This window comes from Molossus molossus, unplaced genomic scaffold, assembly GCF_014108415.1.
Source record: "Molossus molossus isolate mMolMol1 unplaced genomic scaffold, mMolMol1.p scaffold_m16_p_1, whole genome shotgun sequence".
Classification (NCBI taxonomy): Eukaryota; Metazoa; Chordata; class Mammalia; order Chiroptera; family Molossidae; genus Molossus; species Molossus molossus.
Genome location: NW_023425344.1, coordinates 157284737 through 157310803, shown reverse-complemented (window position 1 = coordinate 157310803; position 26067 = coordinate 157284737). Strand labels below are relative to the sequence as shown.

The 26067-nt window shown below is 54.6% G+C and overlaps 1 protein-coding gene across 1 annotated transcript; it reads left to right on the top strand.

Moving 5' to 3' along the window:
• The first annotated feature begins 5752 nt into the window (after nucleotides 1-5752).
• ZFHX2 (zinc finger homeobox 2) lies at nucleotides 5753-19299 on the top strand. Its single transcript, XM_036274654.1, has 9 exons — nucleotides 5753-7793; nucleotides 7961-8478; nucleotides 9019-9259; nucleotides 10506-10580; nucleotides 11004-11062; nucleotides 12705-12905; nucleotides 13365-13491; nucleotides 13642-17118; nucleotides 17379-19299. Exons 1-9 carry the CDS (start codon nucleotides 5753-5755, stop codon nucleotides 18356-18358), a joined length of 7719 nt encoding a protein of 2572 aa, XP_036130547.1. The 3' UTR covers nucleotides 18359-19299.
• The last annotated feature ends 6768 nt before the right edge of the window (nucleotides 19300-26067 follow it).

Below are 26067 nucleotides of genomic sequence, written 5' to 3'. Positions count from 1 at the left end.
ATGTGAGAGAGACACATCGACTGGCTGCCAGACCAGAGCCGAGGAACTACAACCGAGGTATGTGCCCTTGACTGGAATCGAACCCAAGACTCATTGGTCCGCAGGCAGAAGCTCCGACCTTTGAGCCAAACCAGCCAGGGTGAGATCATACTAGTCTGATCCAAGTATTAGCTGCTTCTGCACCCAGGCAAAGTGTGAGTCTGGGCAAAGTTTCCAATCTCTGCTCTGGGTTAATGGGGTATCTATAGGCCCAGCAGTCGGGAGGGCCAAGTGAGAAATGAACTCTGCTGCTGGGCAGGCTAGATTTAAATCCTGCCCACCAAAGAATCTGCCCTCAATTGAAAAGGGCAGCTGACAATGAATCCTGGTCAAGAAGGGGCAAGGTAGAAGGAAAGTTGTCAGCCTACCTGCAAACACCTTGCTCTGTTCTATCGGAGGAGATAGTCAAGAGAGAAGGAAAATAACTAACCTGACTGCACTTGCACAGGTTACCTAGTTTAGTCCTCACCACAACTGGTAAGGAAGGTATCTTATTCCCATTTTTCCAGATAAGGAAACTGGGACTCTTGGTAACTTACTGAGGTTGCATAGCTGAGTGGGGTAGCCAGGATTGATCCCAGCTGGGTCTGTATGAATCCAAAGCCCAGGTTCTCCACTGCCTTAAAAAATATAGCTCATCTAGTTAAAGTTTGTTTGCTGTTTATACCAAACACTGCCCCCTACACAGGGTGCACACACTCCATCTGTCCTGTTCCCTTCCCTCCTCTCCATGGCGGCAGCCTATTGAAAGGAACAGGTTGAGTCAAAAAGGGGAGAGAGGGAAGGGGAAGTGAGTGTGAAAGAGAGTGCCTCAGGCGAGGATTTCAGAGGAAAAAGGCCCTAAAATTTGACTCTGAATTAGGGAAAGAGGATAGTCTGAACTACTGGATAAGTGAAGCAAAAAAATATCTGGAAGGCTCTAATGTGGAAATCATTGTATGCAATTTTTTTTTTTTTTTTTTTTGCCTTGTCAAAACAAGGCCACCAAAAATTTGGTTGTCTCCCCCTCCCCCCCAAATGGGAGAGAGAGATCACTGTATGCAAATTTTAAGCTAACGTGTTGGTGTCCTCTGGCAGACTTTGCTGAGGAAGCCTTTGCCTTGTCAAGTTTTAAAAAAAGGAGAGGGGTTTTTGTTTTTTTTGTTTTAAGGAGGGGAGCCCAGAGGAGAAAGCCTGTCTGTCCCCTTCAGGCCAGTCCTCTCCTAGGTGATGTTCCCTCTGTAACCACTAGGGAGCAGTAGTGTTTCTTTTCCTCTCCTGGTTGGTGGGAGGTGAGGGGGACTCTACCCAAGGGGAGTCCTGGTCTTACGGGGGTTCCAGAGGGCGAGCCCCTCCCTGGCTTTGCCTCCAGTTATGCCAGCCATCCTGCACCCATGCCCGGCTCCTCGGTAAGGGGCAGAGTCTCTTTCCTCAGACTTCAGTTTTTCATCCTTCCTTTGCCCTTGCCCCTTTGGCTTCTGTAATTCTCTGGTTCTGAAGTCTCCCTGTAATCTTCCTGGCTTGGGTGGTTTCGGAGCCCACCTTTCAGCTACCCACAACTTCACACTGAGTCTCTCTATCTCCTAACATCTCTATCTCTGTAGCTTTCTGGGTCCTGCTGTCCACCTGGGAGCCTCCTGACTCCCTGGCTTCTCCCACTTCTAAGTACTGTGTGTCTGCCCTCTGAACAGGAAGTGCATATCAAGAAATAGGGATTTTCAACCAGCTATTTGTGGGGTGCCTTTCTGTCCACTTCCCAAAGAACATTTGCAGTTCAATAATTAGGCGACAACCCTCCTAGCTGAGCTTTGAAAGTAGCCCTTCCATACTTCCTTTCCCATCTGGAAGGTGGAGGAGGGCAATACCAAGACCAAAAAAAAAAAATCTCTCCTACTTCTCCATAGCTTTCTCCTCTTGTCATGCTGTGAGGGTAGGAAGCATAGGGAGGGAGATGGAATGAGGGGACAGCAAGGGTGGTCTGGAGTGGAGGGCCTTTCAGGTTAGGAGTTGGAAGATTCATCTTGGGAGATGACTAAACCCTCAGAACTCTCCACCCTCCCTTGGCTCCAGGCCTGCCTCCTCCCATCCCCCTCGGTGGCAGCAGCCTTGTAATTTAAAGCTCTCTCTGTCGCCTCTAATGTGATCCTCTCGTTTTATTGACTCTCTCTGCCGTCTGTGGCGCCCCTTCACATCAATCTCCGTTCTAATCACACCGCCGCCACTGCCTGCTAGTCTCCCCTCACCCTCTCCTCATGGGCCCCCTAGTCCTTGCCCCTACCCAGCTCTTTCCTTTTGACTGTCCCCCCTACCTCCACCCTACCCCTGATCCACCCTCTTCCCCCTTCCCTCCCCCAGAGGCAGGAATGCCAGGGCCTTTGAGGGGTTGCTTTCTCCCTAAGATGTGCCCAAAGGGAGAAGAGAGGCTCTTAAGGAAAGCCCAGAACTAAGAGGAATGGCTGTGGTCCGAAGAGCAGAACTCTAGAGGGGGTAACTTTTAGGCTTGTCATCTGGTTCTGCATCATCTCCAGAAAGATGAAAACTGAGTTCAAGGTAGGAAGGGCAAAGAAAGGGACATGAGATTCAGAGAGGGGAGGAAGAAAAGAATGAGGAGGAGGGAAATGGAGGGAAAAAATGAAAAAAAGAATTGCTGCAGTTAAAGGTTTGCAATAAATAGTGGGTGATGGGAGAAGCACAGAGAAGGGAGGGGAAGGGGGAGTTGGGGGGTGCACTGAGGCAGAGATAAATTTGCAATTGAAATTCTTTGCTGAGGAGGAGGAGGGGCAGGTTGGGAGGCGGGGAAGAGATTTGCAAGTTTAAATAGCTGCCGACCTACCCTCGGCAATCTGGGTCTCACACACAGGCCCGCCCGAAGCTCAGCTCCTAGGGCTTCTAGCTACAAATCAGCTGGCTTTCCCCCTTGTTTTGGGAAGTAGCAGCTTTGGAGAGAGGATGTGGGGCTTAGATCTTCCTCACTGTCCTCTGAAGTTGGATCTAGAGTTGTAAGTCAGGGGCCAGAGAGAAGGAGCCGATCGATGTGATACAGGCAGGGTGGGCCCAGGAAAGACAGCACCACCGGGTCCAGCCCTCAGTGACAGGGCCCTGGAGAGGCCCCTCCTGCTTGGCCTCAGTTCTTCCCATCAGGTGGGGCAGTGAGTGAATGGGCCCTGGGCCCTGCTATGGGGGTAGGGGACGGTAGAATCTCAGATTCTCACACACTTATCCCACCCCGGGATTGCGTAGGGGGAATCCCTTGTCCCACTTCAGGGCTTCTCCCTGGTCGTTTAGGATGGACTCCCATCCATCTAATTCCTTCACTTCCTTTTTGGTTCTCAAGCCTCCCCCCCACACCCCCTAATTCCTCCACCCCCTGCCCAGGTGCAGATTTGCATTTTCATTAGCATGCTGATCCAGCCCCACTTGGAGCTCCTTAATGGCTTCCACTTCACGCCTGGCTAGTCTCCCAGGAGGGGAGAGAGAATCGGGAATAGGGCCTGCGGCCAGGTGGGGCCAGACCAAGGACCCATTCCAAATCCAGGAATCTTGAGGCAAGGGTTAGAGGTGGCCCAGGGAAGAAGAGGCCATACACCTCATCCCTTCCTTGAAACACTCTGGCCCGAGCGCTAACGGTTTAATGTAGAGATCTGCTGATGTTAAGAACTGGAGAGGTCGTAGGCCACTCGGGACACTGGGAGGAGTATAGAATGGTGAGGCATGGGGAACTGGCGAGTTTGGGGTGGGGGGGCATGTCAAGATGAAAAGGTTGGGAGCAGCATGTTGAGGCTTGGTGCTTCTAGTCAGCTAGAGGGAGCCCAGGGATCCTGATGGCTAGACCTTTGGAGGCCCATTGCCTGTACTGTGTCTGAGGGACGGTCTGGATGGACGAGCCCAGGCCATAGCTTTGGGACACTGCTCTGCCTTGCCAGTCCTTTTCTAGTTTCACCACCTTGGAGCTGAGCGACCATCAGCACCTCACTCAACCTCTCTGGTTCTTGGCTGCCTTGTGTGAAAGAAGGTTGTTGTGAGAGTAAATGATGATGTAAAGCATTTAGCACAGTGCCAGGACCAACCATAGTATACGTACGTACCTTAATAGCTACAGCTATTAGTAATATTATTACTATTATTTATTATCTTTTATCTCTTTGTGGGGGAGGAGGAGGCTAATCATATAAAAGCTGTTGTCTTTCGCCCTGGCTGGTTTGGCTCAGCGGTTAGAGCATCAGCCTGCGGTCCCGAGAGACCCGGGTTCGGTTCCCGCTAAGGGCATGTACCTCGGTTGCAGTTTGTCCCCGGCCCTGATGGGTCGTGCGGGTGGCAGCCACTCAATGTGTCCCTTTCACATCGATGTTTCTCTCTCTCTCTCTCTCTCTTCCTCTCTCTCCCTCCCACTCTACCTGAACAAAAAATGTCCTCGGGTAAGGATAAAAAAAAAAAAAAAAAACCTGTTGTCTTTCAACTGGCCAGGGAAGCTCTTACCAATTCCACATGCTTGTGACCAGAGATGAGTCGGGAAGGTGTTTACAGACTCATGGAAATTTCACTGTAACCTCTCTGGCAAGAGGACCTTGACTTAGGGAAATTACCTCTTGAGGACTTGGAAAATCTGAGGGTCTTCCCCAGAGCTCATTCATTCAGCAGATATACTGACTAGCAGGTAGGCATCTTTCTAGTGCTAGCTAGAGCAACAAATAAAGCAGACAGTCCCTCCCTCATGCAACTTCCCTTCTAGGAGAGAGAAAGCAGGAGATATCAGGTAGTATTAAATCCCTAAGGAAGTGACCCCCGCCCGGGGTGGAGTGTAGCTGCTGTAGAGAGCCAAGGCCCCTTGGAAGGGGCTATATTTAAGCAGAGGCTTGAATGACAAGGAGCCACCAGGCAGAGGTCTGGAGGAAGAGCATTACAGGCAGAGTAAACAGCTTGGGCAAGTCCCTAAGGTAGGAATGAGCTTGGTGTGTCTGAGAAACAGGGCTAGTTGGCTAGAGCTGGCCAGCCAGGCAGCAGCGTGAGGAACAGGCAAGCAGGCAGCAGATCAGACAGACCCTTTTGCAAATCAGGGAAAGGAGTTTGGATTTTACTCACAGAGCAGTGAGAAATCATTGATGGGTTTTAAGCAGAATATAGTATGATTTACATGTTAAAAGATGATTCTTTATGATGCCTGAAATTTGCTTTTAAACAATGTAGGAAAAAGGGGAAGTGGGTGAGGACATAGATAAAACAAGACTGGCCATGAGTTGGTGACTGTTGATGCTGGGTGATGAGGACAGAGGTATTCCTTTGGCCTACTTTTATGTTTGACATTTTTCATAATTGAGAATTAAATGAAAGCACATTCTGGATGCTGGGTGAGAGGAAAGTGGATTGGAGGGGCAGTGGAGACAGCGGAGGCCAAGGTGGAACCCACTGCCTCAGCTCAGGAGAGAGATGAGAATGGCTGGGCCAGGAGGGCCGAACCCTGGTCTCTCTGGACTGCAGGACGACGCTCTAACCCCTGAGCCAAACCGGCCAGGGCCAGACATGTTACGTTTGAAGGCTGTCAGGCACTAAGTGAAGCTTCAGTGTGGCAAATGGGTGCCTGAGTCTGGGGCTCAGGGTAGAGGGTGGGGCTGGAGTAGCAGGAGAGTCCGCTGCCCACTGTCTCCCCTGCTACCTGACAACCCGGCTCCCCCTGTGTTTCCCTTACAGGGTACTGGCTGTCGCGCTGAAATGAACACCCAGCACTGCTCCGTCTGCCATGGCCACCCTTAGCTCATCCTCGGCTGCTGACACCACCCCACCCCCTGGGCACAATGCCCCGCCCCCGCCTCCGCACACCTCCTTCCCAGGCACCCCCCCTGATCTTGTCACCAAAGATCCCCCTGCTGCCCCCTCCACCTCTGAGAGCATGAGGCCCTCAGAACCAGGGGGACAGCCCCTGGAGTCGGGCTTTAGCCTTGTCCCACCAAAGGAGATTGGGGAGCCCCAAGAAGAGCCTGGCTGTGCTGGCTTCCCACCAAAGGACTTGGGGGTGGAAGAGGACAAGGAGCAGGAGGAGGAAGGAGGAAGGCTCCCTCCTGTGGACCTCAGCAACCATTTATTCTTCACAGCTGGCGGCGAGGCCTGCCTCGTGGCCAAGCTGTCCCTGCCAGGTGGCAGTGAACTGTTGTTACCAAAGGGCTTCCCCTGGGGCGCGGCGGGCATCAAGGAAGAGCCCAGCCTACCCCACCCGCCCCCTGCACACCTCACTGCCCTTCACATCCAACATGGCTTTGACTCAATCCAAGGCTTTAGCTCTTCTGACCAAATTCTGTCCCATGATACCTCAGCGCCATCTCCGGCCGCCTGTGAGGGAAGGGATGGAGCCTTCTGGAGCTACCAGCTGGCACCAAACCCACCCAGAGATCCCAAAGATGGCCCCATCGGGAGCAGGGGGGGAGACCAGAGGGCACTGTTCTGGCTCTGCCTCCTGTGCCGCCTGGGTTTCAGCCGGCCCCAGGCCTTTGTGGGTCATACACAGTCTCATGGTGTAAAGTTGACCCCTGCTCAACACCAGGGCCTGCTGGGCAACCCAGCTGTGCTCCAGGAGGGGGACGAGGGCTGCATGGCCCTCCTAAGCTTTCTGGAACCAAAACCACCTGCTTGCCCACCTTCAGAAATACCCCTTGACAACAGCAGCACAGTGAACCTGGAGGCGGCAAATGTAGCCCAGACCGAGGATGGCCCCTCTGAGGCAGAAACCCAGGCTCTTGTTCTGCACACAGAAGAAGTCATGGCCCTCAGCCCACCCTCCCCTTCCACAACCCCAGCGACATGGGACCCCAGCCAAACCCAAGCCAAAGAATCACCAACGGCAGCAGGCAAGGCAGGGCCAGATTGGTTCCCTGAGGGGCAAGAAGAGGATGGAGGGCTCTGCCCCCCACTCAACCAAAGCTCACCCACCTCCAAGGAGGGGGGCACTCTCCCTGTTCCAGTGGGCTCTCTCGAAGACCCCAGTGACCCACCCCAGCCCTACCGCCTAGCTGACGACTACACTCCAGCGCCTGCAGCCTTCCAGGGCCTCAGCCTGTCCAGCCACATGTCTCTGCTACACTCGCGCAACTCCTGCAAGACGCTCAAGTGTCCCAAGTGCAACTGGCACTACAAGTACCAGCAGACCCTGGATGTGCACATGCGGGAGAAGCACCCCGAGAGCAACAGTCACTGCAGCTACTGCAGCGCTGGGGGGGCCCACCCCCGCCTTGCTCGTGGAGAGAGCTACAACTGTGGCTACAAGCCCTACCGCTGCGACATCTGCAACTACTCCACCACCACCAAGGGCAACCTCAGCATCCACATGCAGTCTGACAAGCACCTGGCCAACCTGCAGGGCTTCCAGGCAGGGCCTGGTGGGCAGGGAAGTCCCCCAGAGGCATCGCTCCCACCCTCTGCAGGGGACAAGGAGCCCAAGACCAAATCGTCCTGGCAGTGCAAGGTGTGCAGCTATGAGACCAACATCTCTCGCAACTTGCGGATCCACATGACCTCTGAGAAGCACATGCAGAATGTCCTCATGCTCCACCAGGGGCTGCCGCTGGGCCTGCCACCTGGGCTGGTGGGGCCAGGCCCTCCGCCCCCAGCTGGGGCTGCCCCCGCCACTCCCCCTGACCTCTTCCAGTACTTCGGACCGCAGGCCCTAGGGCAGCCCCAGACTCCCTTGCCTGGCCCTGCGCTGAGGCCAGACAAGCCCTTGGAAACCCAGCTGCTTCTCAATGGCTTCCACCACCTCGGGGCACCTGCCCGAAAGTTCCCTACACCTGGTAAGCTCCCTGGGCTCTGCTCCTCTTAACCTTTCCAGGTTCAAACTGGATTACCTGCCCTCTCCCGAGGGCCAGCCCCCCACTTAGGTAACCCCAATGCCCTCAGCAGTATCCTCATTTACCCTGCTCCACTCCTTCCTTGAGCCACTAATCTGTTTGTCCCTTAGCCCCTGGCAGCCTCTCCCCGGACGCTCACCTGCCTCAAAGTCAGCTCCTGGGCTCCCTGTCGGATGGCCTGCCCACCTCGCCGCCCCCAGATGACGGCCAGTCTCTGAAGGTGTTCCGCTGCCTCGTGTGCCAGGCCTTCAGCACGGACAGCCTGGAGCTCCTGCTCTACCACTGCAGCATGGGCCGCAGTCTCCCAGAGGCCGAGTGGAAGGAGGTGGCCGGTGACACCCACCGCTGCAAGCTCTGCTGCTATGGCACCCAGCTCAAGGCCAACTTCCAGCTCCACCTCAAGACTGACAAACACGCTCAGAAGTACCAGCTGGCAGCCCACCTGAGGGAGGGCGGTGGGGCCACGGGCACTCCCTCCCCCATGCCCCTGGGAGATGGGGCTCCTTATGGGTCTGTGCCCCCCCTGCATCTGCGCTGCAACATCTGTGACTTTGAGTCCAACAGCAAGGAGAAGATGCAGCTGCATGCCCAGGGGGCTGCCCACGAGGAGAACAGCCAGGTCTATAAGGTGAGAGGGGCAGGGGCCTGGGGTGAAGGGCAGAGCAGACAGCCTCTGGGGAGTGGGAAGGAGATGGGGATGGATATGCAGAATGGGAAAGTGATGGGAAAACCCAGGGAAGCAGAACTGGCAAAACAGACCCGGATGCACCAGGTAATACACTGTTTAGAAAAAAGAGATGGAGAAAGACCGGGATGGTGGACTCCAACAAAGCGAATCGAATGCTTTATTCAGCTTTTCTGGTGTGTGGCTGGAGGAAGGAATCTGCCTCCGCTCAGTCCGTCTTCTCAGAAGTTTGCGAACAGAACCAGATTCCATTCACAAACTACGAGAGAGTCCCGGATGGGTGGGAGAAAGAGGAGATCGGGGAGAAAAAGCAGTGATACTCAGACGGCCTTAGGAAGGAAAGGAATAGGGGCGCTCAAGAGGGTGGAAGGGCTGGAAGGGGAGAGGGTGCGGCTGGTCAGGCTCCCCTGGGGAAGGCAAAGGAGTCCCCCGAGATCTGGAGGTATCTGTTCTTGCCTGAGCCACTTCTTTCCATTTTTCCAGTTTCTGCTGGAGATGGAGGGGGCAGCAGCGGGGGCGGAGCTGGGGCTGTTCCGCTGCCTGCTGTGTGCCTGGGAGACACCCTCCCGCCTGGCCGTGTTGCAGCACCTTCGGGCCCCGGCCCACCGAGATGCCCAGGCCCAGCGGCGCCTGCAGCTGCTGCAGAGTGGCCCGGCAGCCGAGGAAGGGCTCTCTGCTCTTCAGAGCATCCTGAGCTTCAGCCATGGGCCACTCCGGACTCCAGGTGAGAAAGGGGACTGGAGAGGAAGGGCCAGTAGGTAGGGCAGCTGACAAGAAAGTGATACAAGGAAGGAGGAATGGGTCTGGGCATTCAGGTGGAAAGGGGCTGGAAGGGGTGACAAAACCAGATTTCAGGAGCAGTGGTGCTGCCGAGTGAAGGAGGGAACAAGAAGCTGTTGGAGGGAGAAGGCAGAGAAGGGCAGGGACTTTGCTGGGTGGAGACTAGAGAACAGGAAGAGAGATGAGGAGTCACTCAGTGATTCCAAGTAGTGACCAGTGTCCTAGCAATGCTGGGTGTGGGGGGTGGGCAGGAGCTGGTTTGGAAGGACGAAGAATCAGAAAGACAGAAAAGAGTGGGCTATGACATGCCAGAGACTGATGGGAGCTAGGGCATGGTCTGAAGACAGCATAGGTGGGGAGCCCTTCACAAGCTCCCCAGCCTTCTCCCGTTTCCTAGGAGGTCGTCAGCCTGAAGGCTGGGCTGGGGGTTCCCCTTAGGCAGCTCAGTTGTACCTGCAGAAACTGACAAGGGCCCACCAGGTGCCACTGATCCAGAGGGTGTAGGAGAAGGGCCCGGAAGCGGCTGTCAGAGGTGGGCACAGCGTCCGGGCTTCATAGAGGCCAGTGGTGGGCGAGGGTGAGGGCAGGGGCAGCAGGAACCAGGAACAGGCAGCATTGACTGGTTCTAATTGAATTGCCAATATGCTGGCTGGAGTTAAGTGCCGGAGGGGCCCAGATCAATAGCTAACGATCCTGGCGCTAGGCTGAATGGAGTTAAAGAACTTTAACACTTTAATTAGGCCACCACCGAAAATAAATTCCTACACATCTGTCAATTCTTCCTTGAGTGGTAATCTCCTCTCCCAGTTAGACCTGCCGCCTCCCGCTCACCACAACTGCTTCCTTTCAACCTCACCTTCCTTCTTCAGCTCCCTCATTTCTGGGCTTCTCACTTCCAAGACAAGGAGCCGAGTTTGGTCCTGTTCCTGTCACCTACCACTGGATTTGTTTGCTCATCTTCAAGTGACAGAGGCTGGACTCCCAAAGATGATTTCTTAGGCCCTCTCAGTTCTAACACTGAATTCTCCCCCCAGTCCCCGCATCATCCTCTGTATTTCTTTTTGTCGTCCTCTGCCTATTGATGCATCCATCCACTTTCTCCCTCACTGCCTGGCTGCTTGTCCTGCTTTCTCTCCTGCCTTTCCTGATGCTTCATCCTTGTAAGCTGACTCTCCTCTCATTCTACACAGGGAAGGCTCCTGTTGCCCCCTTAGCTGAGCTACCCACCCCTGAGAAAGAGGCCCAGAACAAGACAGAACAGTTGGGTGAGTTGCTCATCTGGTCCATTTCCCTCCATTCCTTGCCCTCCCCATCCCTAATCCTATACATTCTGAGATGCTTATAGGACCCTGCAGTAGTCCAGACACCCAGCAAGGCCTGGATTAAAAGTGATTAAAAGAAAGGACACATCAGGGAAGGATGGTAGAGCTACGGAAGGCTGGGTGCTTCTGTTCTCTGCGAGGACCCAAACCTGACCCATCCCGCTAACCTGGGGTCAGCCCGCTGAGCCAGACCCCTCACTGTTCCTGGTATAGCTCTGCACTGTGTTGCCCTTTCTCCCTCTCCCCAGAGCCCACCTCCACCCTGGAAGCTGTGCTCTACAAATCAGGTCATCTTAAGAGCTGGGGTCTGTGAAAGGAAGAGGAGGGTCTGTAGAGTCTATTAATCTCCTCTCCTTTCATCTTCAGCTTCTGAAGAGGCAGAGAACAAGACCGGTCCTCCTGGAGACAGTGCCAACCAGACCACGGTCAGAACTGGGGTAACTGGGAAGGGCTGAGGGGGTCTAGTTTTACTGAGATCTGCTCATGCTCTAAAGGCTGAAATTCTAATCAGCAGAGCTTTACAGAGATTTCAGACCAAAGGTAGACCTAATTTTGTTGCGCTTATGACTTATTTTACTTAGAATACAACCTTTAAGAAATTCCACCTGGGCCCAGTTATGGATGTTCAGCACCAACAGGGGGCAGCGCTGGCCCCCAGGAATGGCCACAGAGGGAGGGAGGGCAGGAATTTGAGGGAAAGGTGAAGAGAGAAACTGTACTGAGAGTAGGAAAGACTGGAGATGGGTGGAGGGAAGAGAGGAGGAAAGAAGTGAAGAAATGAAGAAAGGCAAAAGCAAAAAACTAGCTACTGCCCAGCTCTTTATTTCTGTTATGAGCAGAAAGACGAGCTATGGATGTTCATCTCCTACAGAAAGCCCTGAGCCTGTACGGAAGTGTCCTGGCACCTCCTCCATGAGGGTGGAGGCACCAACCCACATGATGCACCCAGTCAGCAAGCTCTGCAAATCTCTAAGTCTCCAGGACCCAAGCCTCTGCCTGACCTAGGCAGGCCCAGGAGTGGTTTAGCTCTGGGGCCTGAAAATGTTGATTTTGAGGGAACTCCCAGCCTTTGGTCTTGAGGTGCCATCCTGTGCTCACAGCTCTCCAAACGGGAACTGCAGTACGCAGTATTTATCATGACTGCCTTCCTGCAACGTGCTGCAGTAATAATGGCTTATGTCCTCAGCTTCCCCTCTTCCTAACTCCTAGTCCCTCAACAGACCCACTCGATGTCTGCTCCTTGGCCTAGGTGCATTCAGAGGAGCGGTCCCCCTCCTGGCCCACGGGGGTGTGGGGGCAGGAAAGGAAGTGAGCCAGGGAGGTAAATGCAGGCTGGAGGTCAGGCAGTCAGGAGACTAAGGCAGAGACAGGGGCCTCCAAGTCCCCACCCCAGGTGCCCCAGTCCCACCCTTCAGAGGTGTGGGTGGGAATGCGCTGGGCTAGAATTTCCTGAGCCACTAGGGGAGCTATGGAGAGGGTTGGCATTAAGAAGGGAAGAAAAAGACAAGAAGGAAGAAAGTGGGAACTGCTGACCTCTGAGGGAGAATGAGCTGGCTTCTGAGCAGATAGAGCAGAGAGTCAGGTAGGGAGGACCCTACCTGAGACATTTAGTTCAGAGACCCTGAGAGCCACAGTGTGTTAGGACAAGGGAGACTATGGGTCCAGGAAGTGCTGGAGGGAAGGGGAGCCGTCTCAGGGAGAAGATACAGGCAGTGTGAGATGGTTGAGAAAAGAAAACTAAATCCCAGGGAGGAAGGTATAGGTCCACCCTGTCAGCTGGAGAACTGAGCAGGGCAGCAGAGACAGAGAGGCCAGGATGGAGGGAGAGGGACAGACAAAGAAAGAAGGCAAGGTGGTGGCCTAGCTCAGGCCTTTGTCCCAGTCCATGGAAAACGAGGGAGGGCCCAGCTTTTAGGTCTGGCTGGGTCTGCAGTGAAGCCTTCCTCCTGGACTCTCTCCTCCTTTATTGGGAATGAGTGGGGGACTGGCTGTGTCCAGGAGCCACAGGCTGAGTGATGGTAGGTCCCCCCATCCCTGACACCCTCTCCACTGCCATGTGCCCCTCAGGTATACTGCTGTCCATACTGCAGCTTCCTGAGCCCAGAGTCTGAGCAGGTGAGGGCTCATGCACTGTCCCAGCATGCAGTGCAGCCCAAGTACAGATGCCCACTGTGCCAGGAGCAGCTGGTGGGCCGGCCTGCCCTGCACTTCCACCTAAGTCACCTTCACAACGTGGTGCCTGAGTGTGTTGAGAAGCTGCTGCTTGTGGTGAGTACAGGCTGGGTGAGGATCCAGCCCTGGGGCCCTGTCAGGGCCGGGCAGGAAGGGCAAGAGGAGAAGCAGAGGCAGGGCTCTGGGCAGCGTGTACATGTTGGAGTGGTGTTGGTGGTGGGGTGTTGGTGAAGGAAACAGCATTTCACAGATTTGAAGGTGGATGTTAGAGTTGGAGGGAACCTCAGAGTAGGCTTATCTAGCTGCCTCTATTCGCCTGTAAGAGTCAAGCATTTCCTTCACTTCCACTAGGTCCTGAGAAGAACTATTCAACAGCAGGCCTGGGCTGCCAGGCAGGAGAGGTGCAGCCCAGGCCCTCTCCTCTGTGGGAAAAGCAGACGTTAGGTGGGAGGTTTGTCCAGAGAAGAGGCTTGGGAGCTGTGAAAAGGGGCTGGGCACAGGCACAGGAGTAGCCAGAGAGCGGGAGGAAAGTCACTAGGATTTCTTCCATTACAGGCCACAACTGTAGAGATGACCTTTATGACCAAAGTGCTGCCTGGGCCCTCTCTAAGCCCTCTGGAGGATGGCCCAGAGCCCCTGGCTCCCGGGCCAGAGCCTGCACTCAGCAGAGATCAGGCAGCAGGTAAGGACCAAGGTGGCAGGAAAGGGGACCTGGGCTCCACAGACCAAGAAGGCCTGAAGGCAACTGAGGCAAGGATCAGTTGCCCTAGGTATTGATTGGGTGGGTCTGACTTAAAGTTCCCTTCTCATTGCAACCCCTTCTCTTCCCCAGAAGGCCCTCACCTGACCCCAGAAGCGAGTCCTGATCCTCTTCCTGAGCCTCCCCTACCCTCAGCTGAGGCCCCAGACAAGCCCACAGGAAGCCCTGACCAACCCCCCTCTCCAGCCCCCTCTCCAGCCCCAAGACCTGATGCCCAGGCTGAAGAAATGGTTCTGCCTCCCCCTATGGCTGAGGAAGAAGAGGGGACTGCTGGAGAGCCCCGCCCTGCAGAACCAGCTCCAGCTGACTCTCGCCACCCTTTGACCTACCGGAAGACCACCAACTTTGCCCTGGACAAGTTTCTAGACCCTGCCCGGCCCTATAAGTGCACTGTGTGTAAAGAGTCCTTCACACAGAAGAATATCCTCCTAGTCCATTATAACTCTGTCTCCCACCTGCACAAGATGAAGAAGGCTGCCATTGACCCCTCTGGCCCTGCCCGGGGAGAGGCGGGCACAGCGCCTGCCACAGCTGCTGCTGCAGACAAGCCCTTTAAGTGCACAGTCTGCCGAGTCTCTTACAACCAGAGCTCCACCCTGGAGATCCACATGCGCTCAGTTCTGCACCAGACTCGATCACGGGGCGCCAAGATTGATGCCAAGGCTGAGGGGCCAGAGCGTGGCCAAGAAGAGTCCAAAGAAGGCGAGACTGAGGGGGAGGCAGGCACTGAGAAGAAAGGCCCCGACCCCAGTGGCTTCATGTCTGGATTGCCCTTCCTGTCCCCTCCTCCCCCTCCCTTGGACCTGCACCGGTTCCCAGCCCCTCTCTTCAGCCCACCAGTCCTGCCCCCTTTCCCTTTGGTGCCCGAATCACTGTTTAAGCTCCAGCAGCAGCAGCTGCTCCTGCCCTTCTACCTCCATGACCTCAAGGTTGGGCCTAAGCTGGCATTGGCTGGGCCTGCGCCCCTACTGTCCCTGCCAGCTGCCACCCCTCCTCCCCAACCTCCACCCCAAAAGGCTGAGCTGGCTGAGCAGGAATGGGAGCGGCCCCCCATGGCTGAAGAGGGAACTGAGGCAGGGACAGCCTCACCTCCCCAACCAACACCCAACGAGGCAGCCCGTACCGCAGCCAAAGCCCTTCTAGAAAATTTTGGTTTTGAGCTGGTGATCCAGTACAACGAAGGGAAGCAGGCTGTGCCCCCTCCTCCGACCCCACCCCCACCAGAGGCCCTTGGGGGCAGGGATAAGCTGGCCTGCAGGGCCTGTGGGAAACTCTTCTCTAATATGCTCATCCTCAAGACACACGAGGAGCATGTCCACCGTCGCTTTCTGCCCTTTGAGGCCCTGAGCCGTTATGCTGCTCAGTTTCGAAAGAGCTATGATAGCCTATACCCACCCCCTGCAGAGCCCCCTAAACCTCCTGATGGGTCTCTGGACTCACCTGCTCCCCAACTGGGTCCACCTTTCCTGGTGCCAGAGCCTGAGACAGGGGGGGCTCAGCCTCCTGAGGAGCGAAGCCGGACAGGAGGACACTGGCCCCCAGAGGAGGAAGAAAGCCCCAGAGGGAATCTTCCTCCCCTAGTGCCAGCAGGCCGCCGCTTCTCCAGAACCAAGTTCACAGAGTTCCAGACCCAAGCCCTGCAGTCTTTCTTTGAGACCAGTGCCTACCCCAAGGATGGAGAGGTGGAGCGACTCGCAAGTCTCTTGGGCCTGGCTAGCCGTGTGGTGGTGGTGTGGTTCCAGAATGCCCGCCAGAAAGCACGCAAAAATGCCAGTGAGGGGGGACCTGCGCCAACCGCAGGGGGCACTGGGGGAGTCTCTGGCTGCAGGCGCTGCCACACCACCTTCTCCTGTGTTTTTGAGTTGGTGCGACACCTTAAGAAATGCTATGATGACCAGCCCCCAGAAGAAGAAGAGGAAGAGGCAGAGAGAGGGGAAGAGGAGGATGAAGTAGAGGAGGAAGACGCAGAGGAGGAACAAGGCCTGGAACCCCCCAAAGAGCCCGAGGGCCCATCACCAGAACCTCCAGACAGGGAAGAGCTGAGCCTAGCAGAAGCAACAAAGCAAGAGGGTAGAGAGCCCGAAGGGAGGGCTCCTCCCTCACCTTCCCCAGTCCACACCTGTGACCAGTGTGCCATATCTTTCCCCAGCCAGGACCTCCTGACCAGTCACCGCCGACTACATTTCCTGCCATCTGTGCAGCCCAGTGCTGCCCCCCACCTCCTAGATCTGCCCTTGCTGGTGTTTGGAGAGCGAAACCCGCTGGTGGCAGGCACTCCACCAGTGCCAGGGCCACCCCTCAAACGGAAGCACGAGGATGGCAGCCTGTCCCCCACAGGCAGTGAAGCAGGGGGTGGAGGGGAGGGTGAGCCCCCCAGGGACAAGCGCCTGCGCACCACCATCCTGCCCGAGCAGCTGGAGATCCTGTACCGCTGGTACATGCAGGACTCCAACCCGACGCGCAAGATGCTCGACTGCATCTCCGAGGAGGTGGGGCTCAAAAAGCGAGTGGTGCAGGTCTGGTTCCAGAATACCAGGGCCCGAGAGAGGAAAGGCCAGTTTCGAAGCACCCCTGGGGGAGCGCCCAATCCAGCAGTCAAGCCCCCTGTCACACCCACCCCTGCACCCTTCCCCAAGTTCAGCCTCTTGCTGGGCAAGGTGGATGATGGGCCTGGGAGGGAGGCCCCAAAGAGAGAAGCACCTGCTTTTCCCTACCCCACAGTCACCCCTACTGCAGGGCCCCTGCCATTCCTGCCTCCTGGGAAAGAGGTCACCACCCCAACACCAGAGTCACCTCTCCCTCTCCCACCTCCCCCTCCCCCCAGTGAGGATGAGGGCCCAGAAGAACCTGTGAAAGTTTCTCCTGAGAGTGAGGCTTGCAGTCCATCTGCAGGGGATCTAAGCGATTCTTCTGCTTCCAGCCTGGCTGAACCAGAGTCCCCTGGGGCTGGAGGGACCAATGGGGGACCAGGAGGTGGGGCCGGGGTTCCAGATGGAATGGGGCAGCGACGCTACAGGACCCAGATGAGCAGCCTGCAGCTGAAGATCATGAAAGCCTGCTATGAAGCCTACCGCACCCCCACCATGCAGGAGTGCGAGGTGCTGGGGGAGGAGATTGGGCTGCCCAAGAGAGTCATCCAGGTCTGGTTCCAGAATGCTCGTGCCAAGGAAAAGAAGGCCAAACTGCAGGGGGCAGCAGTTGGTGGGGCTGGGGGCAGCAGTGAGGGCCCCTTGGGAGCCCAGCGCACTGACTGTCCCTACTGTGATGTCAAGTATGATTTCTACGTCTCCTGCCGCGGCCATCTCTTTTCCCGCCAGCACCTGGCCAAGCTCAAGGAGGCGGTCCGAGCCCAGCTGAAGAGTGAAAGCAAGTGCTACGACTTGGCCCCAGCACCTGAGGCATCCCCGGCCCCCAAGGCCCCACCTACTACCACACCTGCTTCTATGCCCCTTGGGGCTGCCCCAGCCTTGCCTCGCTTGGCCCCAGTTCTTTTGTCCAGCCCAGCTCTGGCCCAGCCCCCATTGGGCAGCTTAGCTCCTTTCAATTCAGGTGAGTGAAAGTTTGGTGGGAGTTGGAATTCAGAGAGCATTTTCCTCTAATATCATGCCCTTCCTTTTCCTTCTTGACTCTTCCCATCTCCAGTCTCCTGTGGCCTTCCTTTGTTTCAGGCTCTTGGGGAAAAGAAGGGAGGAAAGGGAGCATGGAAGCTAGTGGTGGGAATGGGTGAGGGAGGCTGGAGGTGGCCTATAGCAGGAAGGATGAGGGGCCAGGAAGTGGCTAATCCTTCATCACTCCTTTCATCTTCCTAGGCCCTGCGGCCTCCTCAGGCCTCCTTGGCCTCGCCACTTCGGTCCTGCCTGCTTCCACAGTGGTCCAGTCTGCTGGCCCAGGCTGCTCCTTACCTCAGAGACCTGTGCCCGACCAAGTCATCACCTCCACAGCAGGCCCCGCTGACCCTGCCCCAGGCCTGCCTCCTGAGCCCTCTGGGGACAAGGTCTCTGGTGAGCGAAAACCAACTGCAGCCCCCACCAACTCCTCCACTGATGCCCTCAAGAACCTCAAAGCATTGAAGGCCACTGTCCCAGCCCTGTTGGGAGGCCAGTTCCTGCCCTTCCCACTGCCCCCTGCAGGAGGGGCCACACCACCGGCTGTCTTTGGCCCCCAGTTACAGGGAGCCTACTTCCAACAGCTTTATGGCATGAAGAAGGGGCTATTTCCCATGAACCCCGTGATACCTCAGACCCTCATCGGACTGCTCCCCAACACCCTCCTCCAGCCACCATCCCAGCCCCTTGAGCCCACAGCCACAGCACCACCAAAGCCTCCTGAACTGCCCACTCCAGGGGACGGGGAGGCCGGGGAGGCGGACGAGCTGCTGACAGGCAGCACTGGCATCTCCACCGTGGATGTGACCCACCGCTACCTGTGCCGCCAATGCAAGATGGCATTTGAAGGGGAGGCCCCAGCTGCTGCTCATCAGAGATCCTTCTGCTTCTTTGGGCGGGGCTCTGGGGGTTCAGTGCCCCCCCCACTTCGGGTGCCCATCTGCACCTACCACTGCCTGGCATGTGAGGTGCTGCTGAGTGGGCGTGAAGCCCTGGCCTCCCACCTGCGCTCCTCGGCCCACAGGCGAAAGGCGGCCCCACCCCCAGGGGGCCCACCCATCACTGTCACCAACGCCGCCACTGCTGCCCCAGCTGCTGTGGCCTTTGCCAAAGAGGAAGCAAGATTACCTCACACGGACTCCAACCCAAAAACTACTACTACCTCTACACTTCTAGCTTTATAAACAGATAAACCAAGATCTGGGGAGAGGGGAGGGCCTGGAGCTCCCTCTCTTACCCCAAGGGGTATTTGGTGGGAGCTCAAATCCCTCACCCCAACCTTCAGCTCTGCCCACCTTTTGGGAATCTTTCAATTCCCACCCTCCGTGGGCTTCACACACCCCACCTCCAGCAGAGTCCTGCCTCCTCCCCTCCCCAAACACACTTCTCCACAACTCCTTGCCCTATGTCTTCATAGATCACTCTCATCTTATCTTGATTATTCATTCATGTCTGCCCTGCCCACCACACACAGACTCTGTCCTTGATCTTCCTACACCCTTTTTCCCCAATGAATTCCCAGTCATACCCCAACTTCTATGAACACACACACACACAAATACATGTTCTCCCATGCTGTTCCACTGACTGAGAAAACACCAAAAAAAAAAAAAAAAAAGAATGAAAGAAAGAAAAGAAAAAAAGAAGATGAAAGGAAAAAAGAAACCCCAAGACAACAAGGGTGAAGGAAAATAAACTGTCATCCCCTTTCTCCTTCCTGCCCCTTGTCTAGAGCACCATACTGCTCAAAAAACTTTCCAAATACCCAGTTGGCTCCCAAGGTTGGAGCCTGGGATGGGCAGGGAGCCCAGAAAACTAACCAAACTTTAGGTTGGCAGGGGGAGAAGTGCTCCCAGCTCACTCTCCCCACATCCCTCCCTCCTAACCTTGCCTGACAGGGAGCCCCTGTGGCCTGGACTCCAGGGGAAGCTGCCACCAGGAACCCCTCTGCCAACCCCCACCCAGCACCCTGGGAACTGCAGTAACTTATTCTCAAAGGCTTTAAACATAGAGATCCTCTCAGCAGCCGTGGGCCTGCCCCTTGTCCCAGCCCTGCCACGTCAGGGTCCAGCCTCTGGGACTGGCGCTGCCCACCAATGGCAAATCCAAAGTTCTTAAAAAAAAACTGAAACACACACACAACCAAAAAAGAGAGCACACACATGTGCGCAGGAGCAAGAGATGGATAGACCAGAGGAATGAACTGAAGAGAAACAAACTTGGAAAATACAGGAAAAACAAACAAACAAAAAAAACCAACCCTGAAAACTCTTCCATCAAACAAGTGGTTTTTTCCTGTTTGTGTCACTTCCCCCCATTTTAAGGGTTTCTTTAAAGCACCTCATCTTTGGAAGATCAAATGGCTTTAAGTCCTTGCATGGGTACGGTGATCCTGGGGCAAAGCAACTCAGCCTTGCCCTGGTCATGCCCAGCGGTGGGGAGGAGGGACTGGTAATGGGGAGAAGCCTAGAGACTGGGAGACCCATCCTTGCCCTAGGACTGAGTATTTATTAGGAGAGGTAACATCCCCTCATTCCCAGCTGTGAGTTAGGAAAGCCAGTGCTGCCAAAAATATCTTGGCAGTGCCAGGAGGAAAGGGCTGGACAGGGCAGTTTGGTTTCTGAATGCTTCCTTTCAATGTAGCAAACCACCGTTTCTTCTCACTCACTTCTTTCACAAACCCCTACCCCTATTTCCCTCCCTATGGGCCCCTTTACATTTTTTGGTCACTTCTTAAACCTCCTTGCCTTTGGGGACCCTTGTTCCCCATCTGTGGTCTTCCCCCTTGTCCTCTGCCCTGGCGCCTGTTCCTTTCAGCCCAGCCCCTCCAGTAAGCAGCAGCTGCTGGGGATACCCCAAAAGGAGCCAGGGCCTGTGGTGAGGCCCATGGGGGCCAGAACATGACTGCAGGGAAGACGAGTGGGCAAGGAGAGGACAGAAGCACAAGGTGAATCTCTGATAGGGTGATATCACCAGGGGAACCAACAGAAGGGGAATGAACTGACACAGGGCTCCCCAACTCCGAATTATCTCTATAAGCATCAGGTGGTAAGTGTGGCAACCCCAAAGCCCAGCTAAAGGGAAATACGGTGCAGAAGCAGGTGTTTTATTTGAGCAAAGAAAAGCCTCCCAACCTTCCCAGTCCTCCAGACAGTTTTTCCTACTACCCTTGCCCCTCAGAACTCTCTCGAGGGAGTCTGCTTCCAGACGTCAGGCTTCCACTCCCATTCTCCGTTTCCTGTGCACCTAGTCAGCCAGCCCTGGATCTGGCTTTCCCAGCCTGTCACTCCACTCTGTGAACACGTTATACCAAAGCAGTGGCTCATGTGCAGAAAAGACGGAATGGGAGAGGGGGAGGAAAATGGCTGTCCCTAGTTCCTATATGTTCTGTGAATCTCACCCCCGGTCCCCTTCATTTCTAAAATTAAAAACTCCAACTCTAGCAAACCAGGGTGGGGTGGAATTAGTCATTCTGATGATGCCAAAAATCCCATTACAATGCAGACAGGAGGCTAGGAGCTGCTCTGCCCTGTCCTGCTCTTGCTGCCACCGTCCCTCGCCCTCAGCACCTCTCCTGCACCCTCCCTTCCTCCCTGGCCCTTTTCTCTCTCCTGTTGAAATTCTGTGTATAAAACTATTTTCTTAGCAGCATGTGTATGAGGAAAGAAGCTTTTTCACTCTTTGCTTTCTGGGAATGTGACTTGTGTATAAAAGTAGAAAACAAACAAACAAAGTTTTTCAAAAAGAATAGAAGAAACATTTTAAAGAAAACCTTGGCAAACACCTGGCATGGGATGACTAGAGATGTGGTGTCATGCATTTTAGGGATTTATAGCCAGCATAACTTGGCTTTAGTTAGAACCATGAATATTTTCACCAGGAGTCAATATAGCCAGAAATCCCTCCCCTGACCCTCCAACACATTCTTTTACACCCAGATACCGTGGCCTGGAGAGGCCAGGGACATAACAGCAGACAGGAGCAACAGTCCTTACAGGAACCCTGTGAGTTGGGGGACAAAATGCCTGGCTGCCTCTGCTGACAGGTCACTCAACATTTCTGGAAGGGACACCATTCCATGTTCCCAGTGGCTGGAAGCATCCCTAACCCCTTTCTCAGACCAGAAGTCCTCCGCACTCCTGCTCGAGATGCGCAGTGAGCTGTTCTAACGGACAGAGGCGGAGTCAGCACAGCCCTACACAGAATGCTAGAGGCGAACTCCGAGTTCTACCTGGGGTAAATCGTGTTGCTTCTCCTGTGGTCATAAACCCAACTCAAGCGCCTAACACAGCAACACCTACTTTGTAGAACATTCCTCAGCCCTACACTGAGCCTAGATCAATGGTTCCTAAGATTGGTCTTCCACAGCTTGGGGCAAAGGCCTAGGGTTCTGACATAGTGGGTCCTAAAACATCCAAATTCTGGTCACCCTACTTACTGCCAAGGTCAGTACCAGAAGGCAGGAGGTGGCAATAATCTTGGCTATCTTTGCTCTAAATCAGAGTCTAGGTGGGGATGGCTTAAGGTACACAACTCTCAAGTAGGAACAAAAACCAAAGTCTATAGAAGAATATGAGAAAATTTCAAGCCTTACTGGCCAAATGGGGCAGAGTTTGCAATAGGACCACAAAGGGACACCTGTTCTTTCCCCGACCCTCTAGCCCTTTGAGTATACTTACAGAAGCACAAGAACAAAAGAGCTAATTATTCCAAACACAACAGCACCTACCTCCTTAATTCCTTTTTGGTTCCTTCACCACTTTCAGGGCTTATAGACCAGATCATTGGTTCCCCAAACCATCACCACCCTGAGCTGTTTTAAGAGACATTTGCTCAGCAGTCATTCACCCCTGTGTAATAGTCACAACCAAAGCACAAGAGTTCTGTGTATATAAATTCACCAACGAAACAAGCACATGGTCAGAGACAGCAGCAGCACTATGTAGAGAGAGCTGCAGAGATACACACAAATGCAGCAAGTATATGCCACACGTGCATACAGGCACAAGGGACATGTCCCAAACCCATCACCAACACTCCCCTAAGTAGAAACACCCTCCAATACATCCTAATTTTCTTCACACAACAGTAGTTAGGAAAAGCTTATACACAAAGAAGTGTAACTAGTAACAGGAAAGGTGACCAAATGTTGAACATTAATCCATGGAGAAAGGACTTTCCATTCCTTTGGCTGGGGAGGAGGGGGATGTAGAAGAGAAATCAGGAGGAAACTTTGGGGAAAACTTACATGCAGCACAGGGGTAAAGTGGGCTGGGACCCTTGCTATAGGAAGAGTCAGGTACCAGAGAGCATTTCTCTAGGTTGCAGTGGGGAGCTTAAACCACCGGTGGAGTGCAATAGTGAGAAAGTTGTAAGCCAGGAGGATAACATTTCTAGAGGACTGAGTAAGAAAGACATGCCCCAATACCAGGGAAGCTCTTGTTACAAGAAAGGTGTAGACCCAGCCTCAAGGTCTGCAGGGTTATAGCTTGGACACATTGTGAAAAGGTTCAGAGGAAAGAAAAGCAAGGGAGAGGACATGGGTAGAAGACCTAGACAATGGCTCAAGTTTTGGGAAAGATGGGAAGTGACCCCAGGGAACACCTCCCAGGAAGAGACTAACTTTATGGGAAGAACATATACTTGGCTGAGGACCCACCCATGATCCCCCATGTAGACCCAGACAGCCATCCACACAAACAGACAGGGGTAACTGGCATTATTCCTTGTCCACAGTCTGAACCTGGTGTTTCTTGTGGCTCCCAGCCATGGAGAGGTTATCTGGCTTGAAGCTAGTGGAGAAGCATGTTGATTACCAGTGGACCAGAAAGAAGGTGAGGGCAAAGGTGACCCGGGATCAACTCATAACCCTACCCAACCTACACACGTTCTTACACAGACAAGGGCTAAAACACCAAAACAAGCAGCCAGCAGGAGCTCAGAACTGCCCTATATCACAGCCCCTCCCTGAGCCCAAACCTGCATCATGTCTTCTCAGCTGGAAGGACCAACCTGCACGGTGCTCATTCCTGACAGTCCACCAAGTGCTCAAACGACAACATCATCTGCAGCTGGCTGAGCATCGGCAGTAGCCCGACACTATGCTCACCTCCTTCTAGGACCCGGACCCTGACTGCCTTGAGAGAAGTGTGGCTAGGACACATCCTGTACCAAGCCACAGAATCCACACCACTCCAACCGGACCCCAGACAGCAACTTCCTGGCAGTGCTCCTCACCCAGTGGTTCTCAGTGGTGAGGTTCCAGAAACACATGGTAGCCAATCATCTGGGGTGAAAGGAAAAGGACATTTTGAAGGTGTTCCCTGAGGGATCCCTGCTGTGATCATTACTATCAATGGGAAGCATAGTTCTCACAGGTTAAATCTGCCTAATTTGACCTCACAATCACCCCTTTTCCTCCTGCTGCCCCACTTAAAATATACATCCACACATCCCACAACATATGTATCACATGTGTGATGACACAAAGACATGCCTTTGGTTGGGGAGGAGGAGGAACAGGCACGATAACTCCAGACTAGATCAGCTGTCCCACAAGGTGGCTGCCATCCCTTAGAAGTGTTTCTTGGAGTTTCGACCACCTGTGTCATGGTCACCTGAGTGCTTGTTTAAAATGCACATTCCTGGACCATACTGCGGGCCCACTGACTCAGAAACTCCTGAAATGATTCTGTGCTCTCTGGAGTTTGAAAAACACTAATTTAGACTACTCCAATCCATAGACATCTGTGACCTGCCCCCAACTCTCCAGCACCAGGGGCCCAGCCCTGCTACAGCAGGGGCTGTCACACAGGGGCCTAGCGTAACCTCAGATTGTCTTCACTGCCCTGACATCAACCCCACCTCCAACGTTTTGCAAGTGACTGCGTCTTCTGCTTATGTCGGCTGTTCTTGAACAGGAGAAAAGTTACAACCATTGTCCACTCACCCCTTGGCTGAGCACTTCACTGCTCTCCTCTGTGCTGTGGCAACCATTCGCTTCTTCGGAAGCTTCATTCTACTTCCAGAGATGCTGAAATCAGGACTCCCCCAGCTCCAAGCAGCGCAGCCCAGCACAGGCAATGGCTTTATTTTCCTCGGGGCTGGTCCTGTCAGAGCCACCCAGTCTCCCCCAATATCACCCAGAGCCAATTCTACCCAAAGAGCTTCCTAGTCACTGGCCCACAGTCTCTGGCTACTGGGAAGCAAGGGAAGCCTGCCCTGCTAGACATTCCTGCAGAGAGGGGCCTGAGGTCCAGTTCCGTGGGACTGCCGATGGCACTGCCTCTGAGGCGTAGGTCTGGCTTGTGTCACCACAGATGCTGGGATTCCGCTTCTGGGGGCCTTCCTCTCCACCAGGGTCCATTGCCGATCCATGCTCTCTCTTTCAGGGTGGAATTCAAAGACACAGACATGTATCCAACTCTAACTGAGGTTCCATTGAGAAATTCCTAAACACACAATCTCCTTGAGAAGTCTTTCTGAAGGACAAGTCGAAGGTGCTTTTGTCTAACATCTGCCTGTCTCTCTACACCTAGAGCACCTCTCCATCTTTCTAGGACTGTTATTGAGTATGGGCCTTTTAAAAAGGGGAGAAAGAACTGGTTCATCTCAACCACAGCTCAGCCAATTACAAGGCACAGGGCAGAACAAAATACATGCAGAAACAAACCACCTCACCACCCAACAGCAAGGCCTGAGGGTCTCTCCTCTTTCCTACTTCTTCCCTTCCACGCTCTCTGGCACCATCTTTGTGACAACACAGCTGGCAGTCTTCCCTCCAAGATCTCATTTCGCCCCCCTAGGATTTTCCTCCATCCTCGCTGACCAAAGAGTGTAGTCCGCTGGCCTGGAGCCTTGGGTGGGCTCTCACCTATGCCCTTGTCCCTCTGTACTCCAGCTTCTCTCGGGATAGCTGCTTAAACCAAGTGTGGCACCATCTAAATCCCTTTCTTGGGGGCTGTGAGGGTAGGCAGGAAGTGGCCGTCTGGCTGGGGAGCACTGACTCAGCCCTGCTGATGGCATCACCCTCTGGTGCCCGTCTCCAGCTCCTCCGAGCTCCACCCAGCACCTGGCAATGCTGCCCCCCTCTCATTGCCGCCAAGTGGCGGTCGTGAGCATGTCTAGCGGCTTTGGGTTTGCCGCAGTGCCAGGATCTGAGAAGCTGTTCACGTGCCAGTGCAGCACTGCCAAGCGTGGCAGCATCTAGTTGGTTGGGTGCCAAGCAATAGGACCCAGGTGGTGACAGAGAGATGAAAGAGGGGTGGAATAGAGGGAGGGGAAGAGAGAAAGGCCCCAGGGAGAAAATCAGACACCTCACTTGTTAGAGTGGAGCATCCAAATGGGATCCACAGAAAGGTGCCCTTCCCATTCTAGATCCCAGTTCAGCAAGCAAGCCCTTCCCTCCCCCTCCCGCACAGTAACATGTACAGACCAGGCAAGAGGATCTGGCCATCTTCAGCAGGAAACTGGCTGATGGCCAGGCAGGACTGCCAGCCTCTCCATCCTTCTTCCTTGGGGTCTTGGCAATGGCGCGCTTCCTCCTTTGTGTCCTCATGCCTTGCTCCGTCTGTCACTCTACTTACTCCCCATGCCTAAGAGGGAATGGGAAGGAGGTCCTGGCAGAAAAAAGTCTGTTCTCTCAAATAACTCACACACACACACACACACACACACACACACACACACATCTCACCTCCTTCCTTCTCACTCCTGGCACAACCCTCTCAACCAGATTGGCAAGAGGCACTGCCACCCTCCCCCATTCCTCACAATGCCAGAGCCTGAGCCAGGCAACTTGGGCTGTGCCAGCACCCCCTGCCTCGCACCCATGTCTCCTTGCCTCTCGAGCAGTGCTCTGACAAAGGCCAGACTGCCAGCCCCAGTGGCTCTC

Excerpts from the sequence above, each read along its gene's own strand:
- ZFHX2 (XM_036274654.1), top strand. The coding sequence starts at position 5,753 with ATGGCCACCCTTAGCTCATCCTCGGCTGCTGACACCACCCCACCCCCT. Across the intron at positions 10,581-11,003 it reads GAACAAGACAGAACAGTTGG|CTTCTGAAGAGGCAGAGAAC; the intron begins GTGAGTTGCTCA and ends TTTCATCTTCAG. Across the intron at positions 13,492-13,641 it reads CAGCAGAGATCAGGCAGCAG|AAGGCCCTCACCTGACCCCA; the intron begins GTAAGGACCAAG and ends TCTCTTCCCCAG.